This window comes from Lathyrus oleraceus, chromosome 1 (genome assembly GCF_024323335.1).
Source record: "Lathyrus oleraceus cultivar Zhongwan6 chromosome 1, CAAS_Psat_ZW6_1.0, whole genome shotgun sequence".
Lineage (NCBI taxonomy): Eukaryota > Viridiplantae > Streptophyta > Magnoliopsida > Fabales > Fabaceae > Lathyrus > Lathyrus oleraceus.
The window spans coordinates 460117550-460131344 of NC_066579.1; the positions used below are offsets into that span (position 1 = coordinate 460117550).

Genomic DNA, 13795 nt, shown 5'->3' on the forward strand with positions numbered 1-13795 from the left:
AATGTTAAATATGGTGTGATTTACTCTTCCTTTAATCTTGTTACTATTTTAAGAAGGTTAGACATGGAACATGTGAAAGACATTTGCATTTCGGACAATGGGACTACCCACACGATCCTCAAAAGTAAAAACTATTTTACTAAAATAAATCCTACTAAAGTATAATAAATACAATATCAATTCCTGCAGATTTAGTTGAACGAACGGGTAATAATATGTTCATATTATCAAATGAGACAAAGTTTGTAATTAATAATGCTTTATGCTCTCAAAAATCAAAGAGAAATTTGTTGAATTTTAATGACATATATTGTCAAGGATAAGATACTGAAACTACAACCGAAGGTAATATGAAATACATTAATATTACTGCTAATATGTTGGGAAAGAAGAAAACTTTAGAAAAACTACCAAAATTATCTTATGTATTATATTATACGTATATATATGAAATTGAATGTAATTTAGTAGTAAAAGAAGATCCCAAGATTGTGACTTTATGGCATGATTTTTAGGTATCCCTCATTCAACAATGATGCATAAAATAGTTGAAAGTATCCATGATCATCCATTTAAAGGTTTACAAATTACAAAATAAGATAGACCATGTGAAACTTGCTCTCTGGCAAACTAATAACAAAGTATTTTCCAGGCAAGATTCAGACAGAATCACCTGCATTTCTTGGAAGAATTCAAGACAATATATGTGGACTTATCCATCCACTGTCAGGACCATTCGATTATAGTTTTGGGTCATGCAGTTTTATATGCTTCAACACTCATTTGTCTAAGGAAAAATGCTGATCATAAACATACCCCATATCAACTTGCAATTGGTAAGTAACTAAATATTTGTCATTTAAAGATATTTGGTTATGCAGTATATATCCCAATATATCCATCACAAAGAACAAATATGGGACCTCAAAGGAGGTTGCGAATATATGTGGGATATTAATCACCATCTATTATTAGATACCTTGAACCTTTAACATGTGATGTTTTTTGGGCAAGATTTGTTAATTTTCATTTTGACGAAACAAAATTTCCAAAACTAGAGGGAGAAAAAAAACAATTAGAAAATGAGATAACACCATATGTACCCCATTTATTACATTTGGATCCATATAATAAATTTGGGAAGAAAATGTGAAGAAACAATGTACTTACAAGATTTAACAAATCAACTGCCATATTCATTTACTAATTTAAAAAGAGTAACAAAGTCACATGTACCAGTTGTAAATGTTCGAGCTCGGATTGAGATTTTGAATCTAAATGATGCAGTTGGAACATATAAGGCACACTTGAAACATGCTTGACCTATGGGATCCAAACACAAAAGTCCCTGAAAAAGAAAAAGAATGGAAAAGGTAAATATGACTGAAAGTGATCTTGAAAAGACAATAGATAATAATAAATCAATGACTGAAAACATACACTCGAATAAGCACAAAATAATTATAATGTGATCATTGATAATGAAATTGAAAACAATAATGATCTTGAGATTTCAATCAATTATGTTAATACATAAGCTTTATGGAATCAAAAAGGTATGAATATAGATGATATATTTTCATTCTCCATTGCATGTGAAATTATGAATCAAAATGATGATCCCGGTCCAAAAACTATGAATAAATGTCAAAATAGACATGATTGGAAAAATTGGAAGGATGCAATAGATACTGAGTTAAATTCTTTTAAAAATCAAAAAGTATTTGACCATATCGTGGCTATACCCAAAAATGTGATACCGATTGGGTACAAGTGGGTCTTTTTGAGAAAATAAAATGAGAAAAATGAGATTGTCAAATACAAAGCTTGTCTTGTTGCACAAGGTTTTTATCAAAGAGCAAAAATTGACTATGAGGTAACATATTCTCCTATTATGGAGGCCATTACTTTTCGTTATTTAATTGGTTTATTAGTATTCAATAATCTTGATATGTATCTTATGGATGTTGTTACTCCTTATTTATATGGATCACTTGATACTGATATATACATGAAAATCCCAGAAGGATTTAAAATACTTGAGACATTAAAATCTAGAGAAATGTGTGTAATTAAGTTGTAAAAATCATTGTATTGGTTTAAGCAATCTGGGCGCATGTGGTATAATAGGCTAAGTGGATATTTTCTTAAAGAATGCTATGAGAATAATATTATTTGCTCTTGTGTTTTTATATGAAAAGCAATATTCGATTTTGTAACAATTGTCGCATGTTGATGATTTAAATATCATTAAAACTAATAGAGAAATTAGCGAAGCAAAAAATTACTAAACCAAAGAATTTGAAATGAAAGATTTGGAAAAAACTAGGTTATGTTTTGGTTTACAAATTGAGTATACTAAAAATGGTATATTGATACATCAATTAAATTATACATAAATGGTATTGAAAAGGTTTAACATGGACAAAGAAAACCCTTTGAGTACTCCAATTATGGATATAACACTTAATGTTGAAAATGATCCATTTAGACCTAAGGAAAATAATGAAGAAAATCTTGGCTCTAAAGTATCATACTTCAGTGCCATTGCGACACTCATGTACCTTGTTAATTGTACAATACCTGATATAGCTTTTGCAACAAATTTATTAGCAAGATTCAATTCATGTCCTACAAAAAGATATTGGAAATGAATAAAGCATATATTTCAATACCTCCGAGGTACATCTGACATTGGTCTGTTTTATTCTAACAATATAAAACCAATTTTACTTGGTTATGCAGATGCATGATATTTGTCTGATCCACATAATGCTAAATAACATATTGGATATATATTTACATATGGTAACACTACAATATAATGGGGGGTCTCAAAAGCAAACACTTGCGGAAACTTCTTCAAATCGTGTTGAAGTAGTTGCCCTTTATGAAGCAACCAAAAAGTGTAAATGGTTATGGTTGGTAACTCAAGATATCCAAGGAGCGCATGGTTTATCAATTGATAATAATCCAACAATTTTGTATGAAGATAATGTTGTATGTGTTACCCAAATAAAAGAATATTACATCAAAATTGACAAAATCGAGCATATCACTCCAAAGTTCTTCTCATTCACACAAACACTCGGAAAAAAAAACAAAGAGGTTGATATTCAATATATGCGTTCAAATGATAATGTGGAAGATCTCTACACAAGGGCACTCCCTATATCAGTTTTCAAGAAGCACATACAAAATATTAAAATGAGTCACCTTCGAGATCAGTAAAGAAGAACTAAATGTGTTATGTTGAGGGGAAACATCATGTTGTACTCTTTTTCCCTTATTAAGGTTTTTATCCCAATGGATTTTTTCTAATAACGTTTTTAACGAGGCAACATATGTTCTCATAAGATTCCCCTCTACAATACTTTAATGGAACACCGTGATAGATATTTCAAAGGGGAAATGTTATAATAAATAAGATGATTATTTATTATTATTTATAAATATATATCTTAATGTCAAACTTAAAATATTAATGTCAATTATTGTAGATGTTTAATATGTCAAACTTAAAATAGTAAATGCCAATTATTATATTAATATAATAATTGTATTTTTAGTAGTATAAATACTCTTATTTGATTCATGTAAATATACATCAATTCCTTTGAAACAAACAAGTGATACCATCTTATTTTTCTCCTATGTTTGATATATGATATAATTATAAATATATTTTATAGTATTTTATAACTAGAATAGTTCACAAATATTAACAATGTTTGATTTAATTATTTGATTTTTCTCTAACATTTCTCATTTTTTAAAATTTTGAGATATCTTCTCCATCACTAAATTTGAAGTTCATGTTTACTAATGTGTCAAATAAAACAACAAATTATGTCAAATTGGACAGTGAGACCCATTGTTTAACATATGAGTAGAATGACATAATTGTAAATGAGGATTTATTAATGCACCCTATATGTTTCTTATACACCACGAGAAAATACAAAAATGTCCCTCAATTTATCAGAAATGCATCTCTGAACGCGTCCAATACACACTTAAAATAAGCCAGTCTGAGTAACGCCTTATAAGTTGGGTTTATTTAATTCCGGAGATGCATCTCCGATATATTTCCGTAAATACATTTTTGGAACGTGTTCTTTCTTTCCATACAATCGTGTGTATGATTCTTTATGAGTACTTCATTCTTGTATGATTCTGTATGAACACTTTTTTGAGATTTTGGAGTTGGTGAGTCCGGAAAAAATTTGTCAACATGTTCAAAATACGAAGAAGACTGCACTATTGAGTTGTCACTCGATGTAGGCTTGAGCTTCTTTGGAGCACCTTTTGTTTTTACCGGTTGAAAGGATGGTTTCAAGCCGGTGGATTCCGGATAAGCAATCTTCCTCAATTGTTCTTTGATGTGGAGTTTCATGTTGTCATCGAATTTCAAAAATCTCTCTTGTATCACTTCCCATTCGGTAAAAATAGAGATATTCGATTTACCGTCTTTCATGTCACCATCATCATCAAACCTAAGTCTCTTCCAATGAGTGCAAACCTTATCCAATCATATCCGGCTACCAAGTTTCACCTTTTTTGTAATAACGCAAGTACATGGGAGACCATATGTTTTCACAATTGTGCATCCACACTTTGAGCTACCGTAGTCTACATTATCATCTCGTTTAGCCTCGTGAAAAATATAATTCAAACCTACTCGAGATATGTTTCCGACCAACTAAGAATAAAGATTGTTGTCTTTAAATCTGTGTTCCAAAACTATGATGCTCCGACCAAATGATGTATATATCTCATTATACTGGTTATGAATCATTCGGTTCACTGAGTCCCAATCTCTACACAAATCACCCTTACTATTTCCCAACCAATTCTTCACTATAGCATGGGCATACTCAACTCGATTGGCTGTTGTATTTTTAAGGTGTCTAACCTTATCAGTCAAAGCACAAACAATCTTCTCATTCATCTGATCAAGAGTCGTGCATTCAACATATTTCAACAAATCAGGATATTTTTCACACACTTTTTTGAAATGCATAACGAAATCGATATATAATTCTTTTGTGGAAGAATTTACTATACGATTCCATGCATCCATTATTTTTTCCACAACCACACCCGCCTTCACAATTTTTCCATCTTCGTACTCTATCTGTTTCGTCCCTGCCGCGTGTTTAACCTGACTTCTCGGATTCTTTGTTATGTGATACCTACAAAGTAATGTGTAAGAAGTATGAAATATCTTTGCAACTAAATTCATCAAGGTGGTGTCGTGGTCGGTAACTGTGACTTTAGGCATCTCAACTTGGCTTTTCAACATTTCCCGACACACCTCTAAGGCCCAAGTAACATTCTCCTCTCTCTTGCTCTCTAAAAATACAAACCCGACATAATATATCTTCTCAGTCGAGGTAACACCAACCGTCTCCAACAATGGAAGTCTATACTTGTTGGTCTTGTATGTTGAATCAAGAATGTGCACAGTAGGAAACATGTTGAACAACTTTATGGAATCAGGATACATCAAAAATATATCTCTAACAGTAACTACATCCTTGCACATTCAATACCTAGACACGTAACTATTATCATCCAACAGTTTCAAGAATTGTTGCATTTTAGTTCTATCCCCTCTAAGCGTATTGTTAGTTTGACATCGAATATTATACACTTGCTTGATATTTGATATATTTTCAGATCTTTTCCTTTTCAATGTTGCAAGTATATTTTCCGATTGAACCAAATTCAATGTCATGTCAGCAACGCATTCCTTCTCTTCCGGCAAGAGCCGGCACACAATTGGATGGTCGGCTAACGTTTCACACAAATCATGGTTATGCAAATCACGTATGAGATTAAATCTCCAGTTTTTATTAGCAAACATGTAACCACACACCTTAAAGAGACACTCATATTTTCTTGAACCAATATCGTCTCTTCTAAAATTCCAATGTGTAGTTCTATATTTCCAGATTCTTTCGCATGTCATTGTCATAAAAGCACATCTTCTATCTGAACCATTATTGGACCTTCCGATAACCACACTGAATCCTTGTTTGGAGGCCTTCATACGAATCCATTGAAGCATTTAATCACGACATTTAAACTCTTGCTCATTTTTAAATTGGTTACAAACATCTACCGCATTCACAATAACACATTGAACATTCAGAGACACAACTTGTTGGGGGGAAATATCGGGGTGCACCATATCTAATGAAAATAATTACCACAAAATAGTAAATAAACGACTGCTGAAAATAGAGCTGGAAAATGAACACAGACTGATATCGAAAATGCATTTCCGGAATAGTTCATACACATTCGGGAGATACATTTTCAAAAAAAACACTCATTTTTCAGTCAAGAAAATAAGATTAATGTGAACGATGCAATTTGAAATAAATGATCTTCATTAAATATGCATTAGATGCATCTCTGAAATTTCTACTAAATTGATGAGTTATGAATATTTTTTTAAAATATTCCGGAGATATATATTTGGATTAAAAAAAAACTCAATATATAAAACGTCACTCAAAATAATCTACGTTAAATGTGCACTAGATGCATTCAGGAGATACATATTAAAAAAAAAACATGAAAGACATTTTAAAAAAATTTTGATGCTTAAGAACCATACCAGGGACATTAGAAAAATCCATTATGAATTCATTTGTCCATTAGGTTAAGTTCACACAACATAGACCAGACCCTGACACATAAACGGGCAGTGTCGTTTTTTCCATAGCTATATGTCTCTTAATCAACGTGAACGCCATTATTTTACCAAAAGATACAAAAAGTCCACAATTTCATGATTCCATCTATCCATGTTTTGAGAAATTTGTTACTAACATAAAAATTTCTAAGCAATGGGCCCACTCTCCCACTATTTATTAAGATTCCTCCTCAATTATGAGTTAGATAAGAAAAACCATCCTCCAAACCTTATCTACATCATAGATAAAATTAAAAGGTTATTGATTCCTAACTTTTCAGTGTAAGTAAGTTCAAAATCAACTTCAACGGTTCCATTCAAGTACTTTTCACAACAAAATTAGGTTATTCTTCATGCAACGGTTAGTTCATCAAAGTAAATCAAGACTATGTCTTAGAAAAAGGTAAAAAAACCAAAACATAAAATTAAGTCCAATGATAACCAGCAAAAATAAAATAAAATCATTGTTCTCCTTTTGCAAAGTAAATTGAATTCTTATAGTATTTTCTTAATTCTTTTTAGTGTTAAATGATTCTTAGAAGAGAGAAGAGGGTCTTGATAATTTAAAATTGAATTTAATAGAAATACACTTTTATACCGTCAGTTAATCATAGACGTTAAATATTAAAAATCTATAAAATAATATAAATGAGAGATGATGAATCGACGGTATAAATTTTTTTACACTGACAGTAATTAATTTCTTTGTTTTTGTTGCAAATTTATCAAAAAAAAATTAATTTTTATTTTGTTTTAATCTCTAAAATATCAAACGATGAAAATGAATATTACACATAGAAATTAAGTATATTATAAAAAATTTAATAAAAACTGAAAAAAAAAATGAAAGACTAAAAACAAATTAATATATATTTATAAGAATAAAATAAATAAAACATTTATCGAGCCTAAAATAAATTGTGATTTATTTTTAAAAACAAAAACTATATTTAATTTTTGTTACTAATTTTTGCTTTATAATTTTCATTATTACAATTTGATTTTAAATGAAATTCTACATTTTCTCCTCTGACAAATATTTAATTGAATTTATTTTTTATATATGTTACAAGTTTTACTTATTACCTCTAAGAACTTAATGAATATACTATGGATATTTCAATATTGAATAAAATATAGCTATAAATTAATGGTCTAATACAGTATCCATAATATCTTTTATAACATTCCACACACTTCACCCTTTCTTCCACTGAAACTGAACCAAACTAGATCTGAATTCAATTGAGTAACCAAAAATGGAAGCTCTTCTTTCTCAATTCACCTTCCTCTCTGACCAATCTTTACTCGACAAAACCTTCGATCCCTCCACAATCGAAGATCTCATGAAGCTCTTCGAGATCGAATCCTACAAAGCATGGGCAGCCGCTGAGCTCGAACAAGAAACGGAACTCGAAGAAACGGAACACGCTATGCAAGAAGCCGAGGAGCATCTTGATTCGGTGATGGAAAGTGCCATGGATGAATTCAGAAGGTTCGAAGAAGAGATGGAGAGGATTTCAAGAGATGAAGTTGAGAGTTTAGTTCAAACGGCTGAGAAAGCAAGGAAGATGGGGAATTTGATGGAGAAAAGTGCTGCTATTGCTTCTAAGAAGTATATGGAAGCTGCTTTGAATTCAGCTACTTCTTCTATGAAATCGGCTTGGAAAGGAATTTCTTCCGGAAAGGTTCATCCATCTTGATGTGTTTGATGCATCTGCTAAATATATTTATGTATTTATTATCTATCATCTATATGTCATGATAATTGATGGGATCTAATTCAATAGAAGAAAAATAAAAGTAATTCTGGCTTAGTTTTGTTGTTTTGGAAAAGTATGGAATTAAATCTTAAATTGAGATGGTGGATGAAAATGAAGAGGATGAACTAAAAATGAAAAGGAAAACAGATTCACTGTTCTTAGACTTTAGGATAGATATAATGGGGAAGGTTTGAGACTTGGGTGTATTTTTCTTTAGGTCTTAAGTTGGAACCTTTCTGGTGATAACAATTTTTGATTTAATTTAATTTAATTCTACTTTGGATTGATTCTCCACCGCCAATACAATCACAACTTAAATGTTTAGATATTCAATTAGATATTTTATTATATGTGAGGTGAATATGGTATCAATATATTACTACAATTATGTATTCATAAATTATATCTGAGGTGCATATGGTATGAATATAATACTACAATTATGTATTCATAAGTGATAAATATGGTATCAGAGTCTCGAAGAGAGAAATGGTGTATATGGTGTGAATATAATAAAGAAAGTGAGTAAAGAGAAAATTACTTAATCATGGAAACGCCACACCTAAACACTTAACCTATTATTGTCATCTCTTCCCTATCACTTTCTAAACTCCATAAAATGACTGATACCCACAAAATAAAAAATATTGTTGAGTATTCTTATGTTCCAGAAGATGCCAAATTGCTGAAATAGTACATCTCCTTTTAAGTCTTTATAATATCTTCAAAAAAGAATAAAACAATTACCAGAGTCATCAAAAGCATAATCTCTACAAATCATCATCATATGGAAGAGTATGTTCAGTCTTCCCGACTTGACCAAGGTAGTCTGAGAGTTACAAACCAAGAGCAATATATAGATTTAGAGATTTCTTAGAGTCTCATAAATAAATCAGTGGAAATCAGAACGATACACAACTTTACATTTTGGAGTGGTTAGGCTAATCCTCTCTCTCCATGGAAGGAAAAATCAACATGTCTTCTACAAAATAGTTCACCTATATTTGAGCTATCTCCATTATGAAAATGGTGTCATAAGGATTGTTCTAACCACATTTCATCTAGGACGTAGAGGTGTTCGTGATGTGGTTTGGACGGTTTTGAAGTTAAAAATCATCTAAATCGCAAGAAAAAAAAGTGTGTGGTTTGGTTTGGTTCAGTTGGCTCTTAGAAATAAAACCAAATCTTACCAAACCAAACTAATGCGGTTTGGCTCGGTTTGGTTTTTACAAAAAATTTATTGAACCATAGATACACATATAGAGGATAACATAACTTTGTGTTTAATAATTCATACATTATCAAATAACAACAAAACATATCATATTTGGACAACAACTTCTTATTTAATATATAAAAATTATATTAGACAAAAGTGGAATAAATAAACATAAAGTAATAGCATAAAACAATATCAAAAATATTATAATGAAACAAAAAAATAGAGGATACAAGAGATTAGTGAAGATGAAAAGGAAAGAACATAAGAGATGAGAGATTAGAGAAGAAGAGGTGTGATAAAAATGAAATTGAAAGATTGAACAGTAACATAAAAATGAGAAGATGAAAGAGAAAGAATATAATATAGTAGTGATTAGACAAGAAGCGGTGAGATGTACCTAGCAAAGAAGACGTGATACTGATAGAAGAGATTTGAGAATGTTGAAACTTAAATCCTAAGTGTGAGGAAGAAGAAATTATTCGTAATCTTAAGACTAATGCATTATAAGTTTAAGTATGCATTGGATGTGGGTTAAGTGAAGTTTGAGTTTTAACATAATGCGGTTTGATTCGATTTGGTTCAGTTTGCAAAATGCAAACCGTAAATCGAAATGAACTGTGCGATTTTGTTAAAAAACGGCCCAAATACATTCGAGTACTTTATCCCAAATGCTGAAGAAAAAACCACCACCATTGGGGAACAAGGTAAACTGAAGCAGTAAGAGCTTTGAAGAAGATCGCACAAACTCCACCTGCCTTAAAAATATTGGGGAATGGTAAAATAATCTTACAAACTGATGCCAGTGTTCATTATTGGGGAGCCGTCTTAATAGAGGAGATTGATGGAATAAAGTATTATTGTGGTCATGCTAGCAGTCAATTCAAATAAGTTGAAAAACATTACCATACCACTTATAAGGAAGCTCTTGCAGTTAAGATGGGTATCTAAAAGTTTGACTTTCACCTGAGAGTCCATCAGTTTGAAGTCCATATGGATAATTCCTATTTTCATAAGATCCTCGAATTCAAAAATAAGATGCCTCTTAATCCTCAAACTCTTAGGCTCAAAGATTGGTTTTTCATATATGATTTTATTGTAAGACATGTCAAAGGAACTCAAGATATGATCCTTGATTTACTTTTTATACCTATGAAGCCCATCCAGATCATTACCACCAAGCACAATTTTCCTCTGATTCTTATGGTCAAACCCTTACCAGCCCATGCATCCAACACTAAGAATCTTCCTCTGGGGGTAGATTTGTCCTTCTCACCATCCAAACTCAAAATTTATGCCAGAAATAATCTTTTTTTATTCATGACTAAGATTATAAGAAGAAAACTCCCATATCAGACCCCTTGCTTCCCAGACACACATTTTCTTCTACCATTCATAATAAACCCAAATTTCAAATTTACAAAAAAAAAAATCATTTATGGTATCTTTGGTTTGCAACCAGCCTATGTGTTATAGATGTTCATGTCCTAACTGAAGTCGTACATAACCACATAATGGATCTGAAGAACCACATGTCTTTAATCTGGACTGCTCTTGAATGGTATTCTCCGTTGAAATGGTGGAGAAAACAATTAAAACAAGTCCTAGACGGAGTCAAGGAAAACAGATTAGCCTCATAAGCTATTGGGAAACTCAAGACAGTTTTCTTCCTACACCAGCCATATCAGATAGATCACATATCTAAGTTTCTCATCTGTAATAATTATGTTGATCTATGGGAAACTATTAATAATTATCCTCCAAGTTTTAAAGTAACAAGGGAATTAATGGATTATGTTAATTTCATCAATCTCCATGATCCTAAAGAAATCAAAGTTTATACTACCTGCATAAGTCACATAAAAATTGCAGAAAGCTCGGGTCAGGCTTCGCAGCAAAGACAAAAATCTCCAATGGAAGATAAGCCATCGGAACGTCGTGTGGTAGAAACCCTAAGAAAAATGGAGAATGACATGTGGCAGTATGAGTATCCTCCTTATCCGAGTTACTTTTCAGAAGATTACTTATCTGATAAAAATATGTCTCCAAGTCATGAGCCCATCTTTAAAAACTAATTGGAAAAATGCCCCTTATATGTCACAAGCATGTTTATGAATAGTGGTTTTTCGTCTTTTTGTGTAATAATAATACAATTATGCATCCATAAGTGATAAGTGTGTCAGACCTTTGAAAAAAAGAATTCATATAGTATTAAAGATGCCATGCTTATAAATAGTGTTGTTTTGTCCTATATGTACCTCCTGGCTATAAAAGGAGAGCTCTTGTAACATATTTTTCACAAAAAATCACAAATAAATATTCTTGTGTGCTTAAGCACACAAGAAGATTTATTTGTGATTGCTTGTTCTTAAGCACACAAGAAGATTTGTTTGTGATTGCTTGTGAAAAATATGTTACAAGAGTTCGCCTTTTATAGCCAAGGAGATACATATAAGGGAAAAAACACTATTTACAAGCATGGCATATTTAATACTATAGGAATGCCTTTTTTCAAAAGCCTGACACACTTATCACTTATGGATACATTATTGTAGTATTATTACACAAAAAGATGAAAAACCACTATTCATAAACCTGCTTGTGACATATAAGGGACACTTGTCCAATTAATCTTTAAAGATGGGCTTATGACTTGGAGACATATTCTGATTGGATAAGTAGTCTTCTGAAAAGTAACTCGAATCAGGAGGATACTCATGCTGCCACATGCCATCCTCCATTATCCTTAGGGTTTATACCACACAAAGTTTAGATGGCTCAACTTCCATTGGAGAATTTTGTCTTTGCTGTGAAGCCTGACCCGAGCTTTCTACAATTTTTTTGTGACTTATGCAGGTAGAATCTGCTTTGATTTATTTAGAATCATAGAGATTGATGAAATTGACACAATCCATTAATTCCCTTGTAACTTTAAAATTTGGAGGATAATCATCAATAGTTTTCTGTAGATCAACATAATTCTTACAGATGAGAAGCTTAGATATATGGTTTATCTGATATGGCCGGTGTAGGAAGAAAATTGTCTTGAATTTGCCAATAGCTTCTAAGGCTAATGTTATTTCCTTTACTCCGTCTAGGACTTGTTTTAATTATTTTGTCCACCATTCCAATGGAGAATACCTTTCAAGAGCAGTCCAGATTAAAGACATGTGGTTCTTCGAATCCATTATGTGGTTATGTGTGACTTCAATTGGGACAAGAACAAGCCTAACATATAGACTAGTTGGACACCAAAGATACCATAAATAATTTTTTTGTAAATTTGAAATTTGGGTTTATTATGAATGGTAGAAGAAAAGGTGTGTATGGGAAGTAAGGGATATGATATGGGAGTGTCCTTCTTATAATCTTAGTCATGAAATAAAAAGAGATTATTTCATGCATAGTCTTTAATTTTGGATGGTGAGAAGAATAAGTCTACCCCCCAAATGAAGATTCTTAGTCTTGGATGCATGGGCTGGTAAGGGTTTGACCATAAGAATCAGGGAAAATTATGTTTGGTGGTAATGATTTGGATGGGCTTCATAGGCCTAGAAAGTAAATCAGGGATCACATTTTGAGTTCCTTTGATATGTCTTATAATAAAACCATATATGAAAACCAATCTTTGAGCCTAAGCGTTTGAGGATCAGGAGGCATCTAATTTTTGAATTCGAGGATCTTATGAAAAGAGGAATTATCTATCTAGACTTCAAACTGATGGCCTCTCAGGTGAAAGTTGTAACACCTCTGCTTTTAGGATTATCGACTGACCCCACAAACCAACATGGGTCTTTTCAACATGCTTTATCCTTACTCACACACTTTCCGAGAAACGTCCCAGAAGGTCACTCATCCAAATACTACTCCAAGTCAAGCACGTTTAACTATGAAGTTCTTATATGTTAGGCTACCGAAAAAAAAGATGCGTCTTGTTGGTATAGGTAGTACAAATTAATCCTTATAAGACTTCCTTCAACCATGCAGTCTCATACCTGCACAACCTCAGGATCCCTCTCATTCCGATGTGAATTCGGTTTTTCGCTAGAAGCTGCTAGAAGTGTCTCATTATCATGCCTCGTGCACCGACAACCACTCCCTCGCCCT

At 32.0% G+C, this 13795-nt stretch overlaps 3 protein-coding genes across 3 annotated transcripts; 2 read left to right on the forward strand and 1 right to left on the reverse strand.

The window, feature by feature from the left end:
* Window positions 1-2805: 2805 nt before the first annotated feature.
* Window positions 2806-3231, forward strand: LOC127115317 (uncharacterized). Its single transcript, XM_051046897.1, has one exon. It carries the CDS (start codon window positions 2806-2808, stop codon window positions 3229-3231), a length of 426 nt encoding a protein of 141 aa, XP_050902854.1.
* Window positions 3232-5548: 2317 nt separating this feature from the next.
* LOC127115318 (uncharacterized) lies at window positions 5549-6073 on the reverse strand. The gene has a single exon (XM_051046898.1). It carries the CDS (start codon window positions 6071-6073, stop codon window positions 5549-5551), a length of 525 nt encoding a protein of 174 aa, XP_050902855.1.
* A 1658-nt stretch (window positions 6074-7731) lies between these two features.
* On the forward strand, window positions 7732-8523 carry LOC127085480 (uncharacterized). Its single transcript, XM_051025991.1, has one exon. It carries the CDS (start codon window positions 7966-7968, stop codon window positions 8407-8409), a length of 444 nt encoding a protein of 147 aa, XP_050881948.1. The 5' UTR covers window positions 7732-7965; the 3' UTR covers window positions 8410-8523.
* Window positions 8524-13795: the final 5272 nt, after the last annotated feature.

Bases quoted from the DNA above. Each gene is read 5' to 3' on its own strand.
- LOC127115317 (XM_051046897.1), top strand. From the start codon at position 2,806: ATGGTAACACTACAATATAATGGGGGGTCTCAAAAGCAAACACTTGCG.
- LOC127115318 (XM_051046898.1), bottom strand. From the start codon at position 6,073: ATGCTTCAATGGATTCGTATGAAGGCCTCCAAACAAGGATTCAGTGTG.
- LOC127085480 (XM_051025991.1), top strand. From the start codon at position 7,966: ATGGAAGCTCTTCTTTCTCAATTCACCTTCCTCTCTGACCAATCTTTA.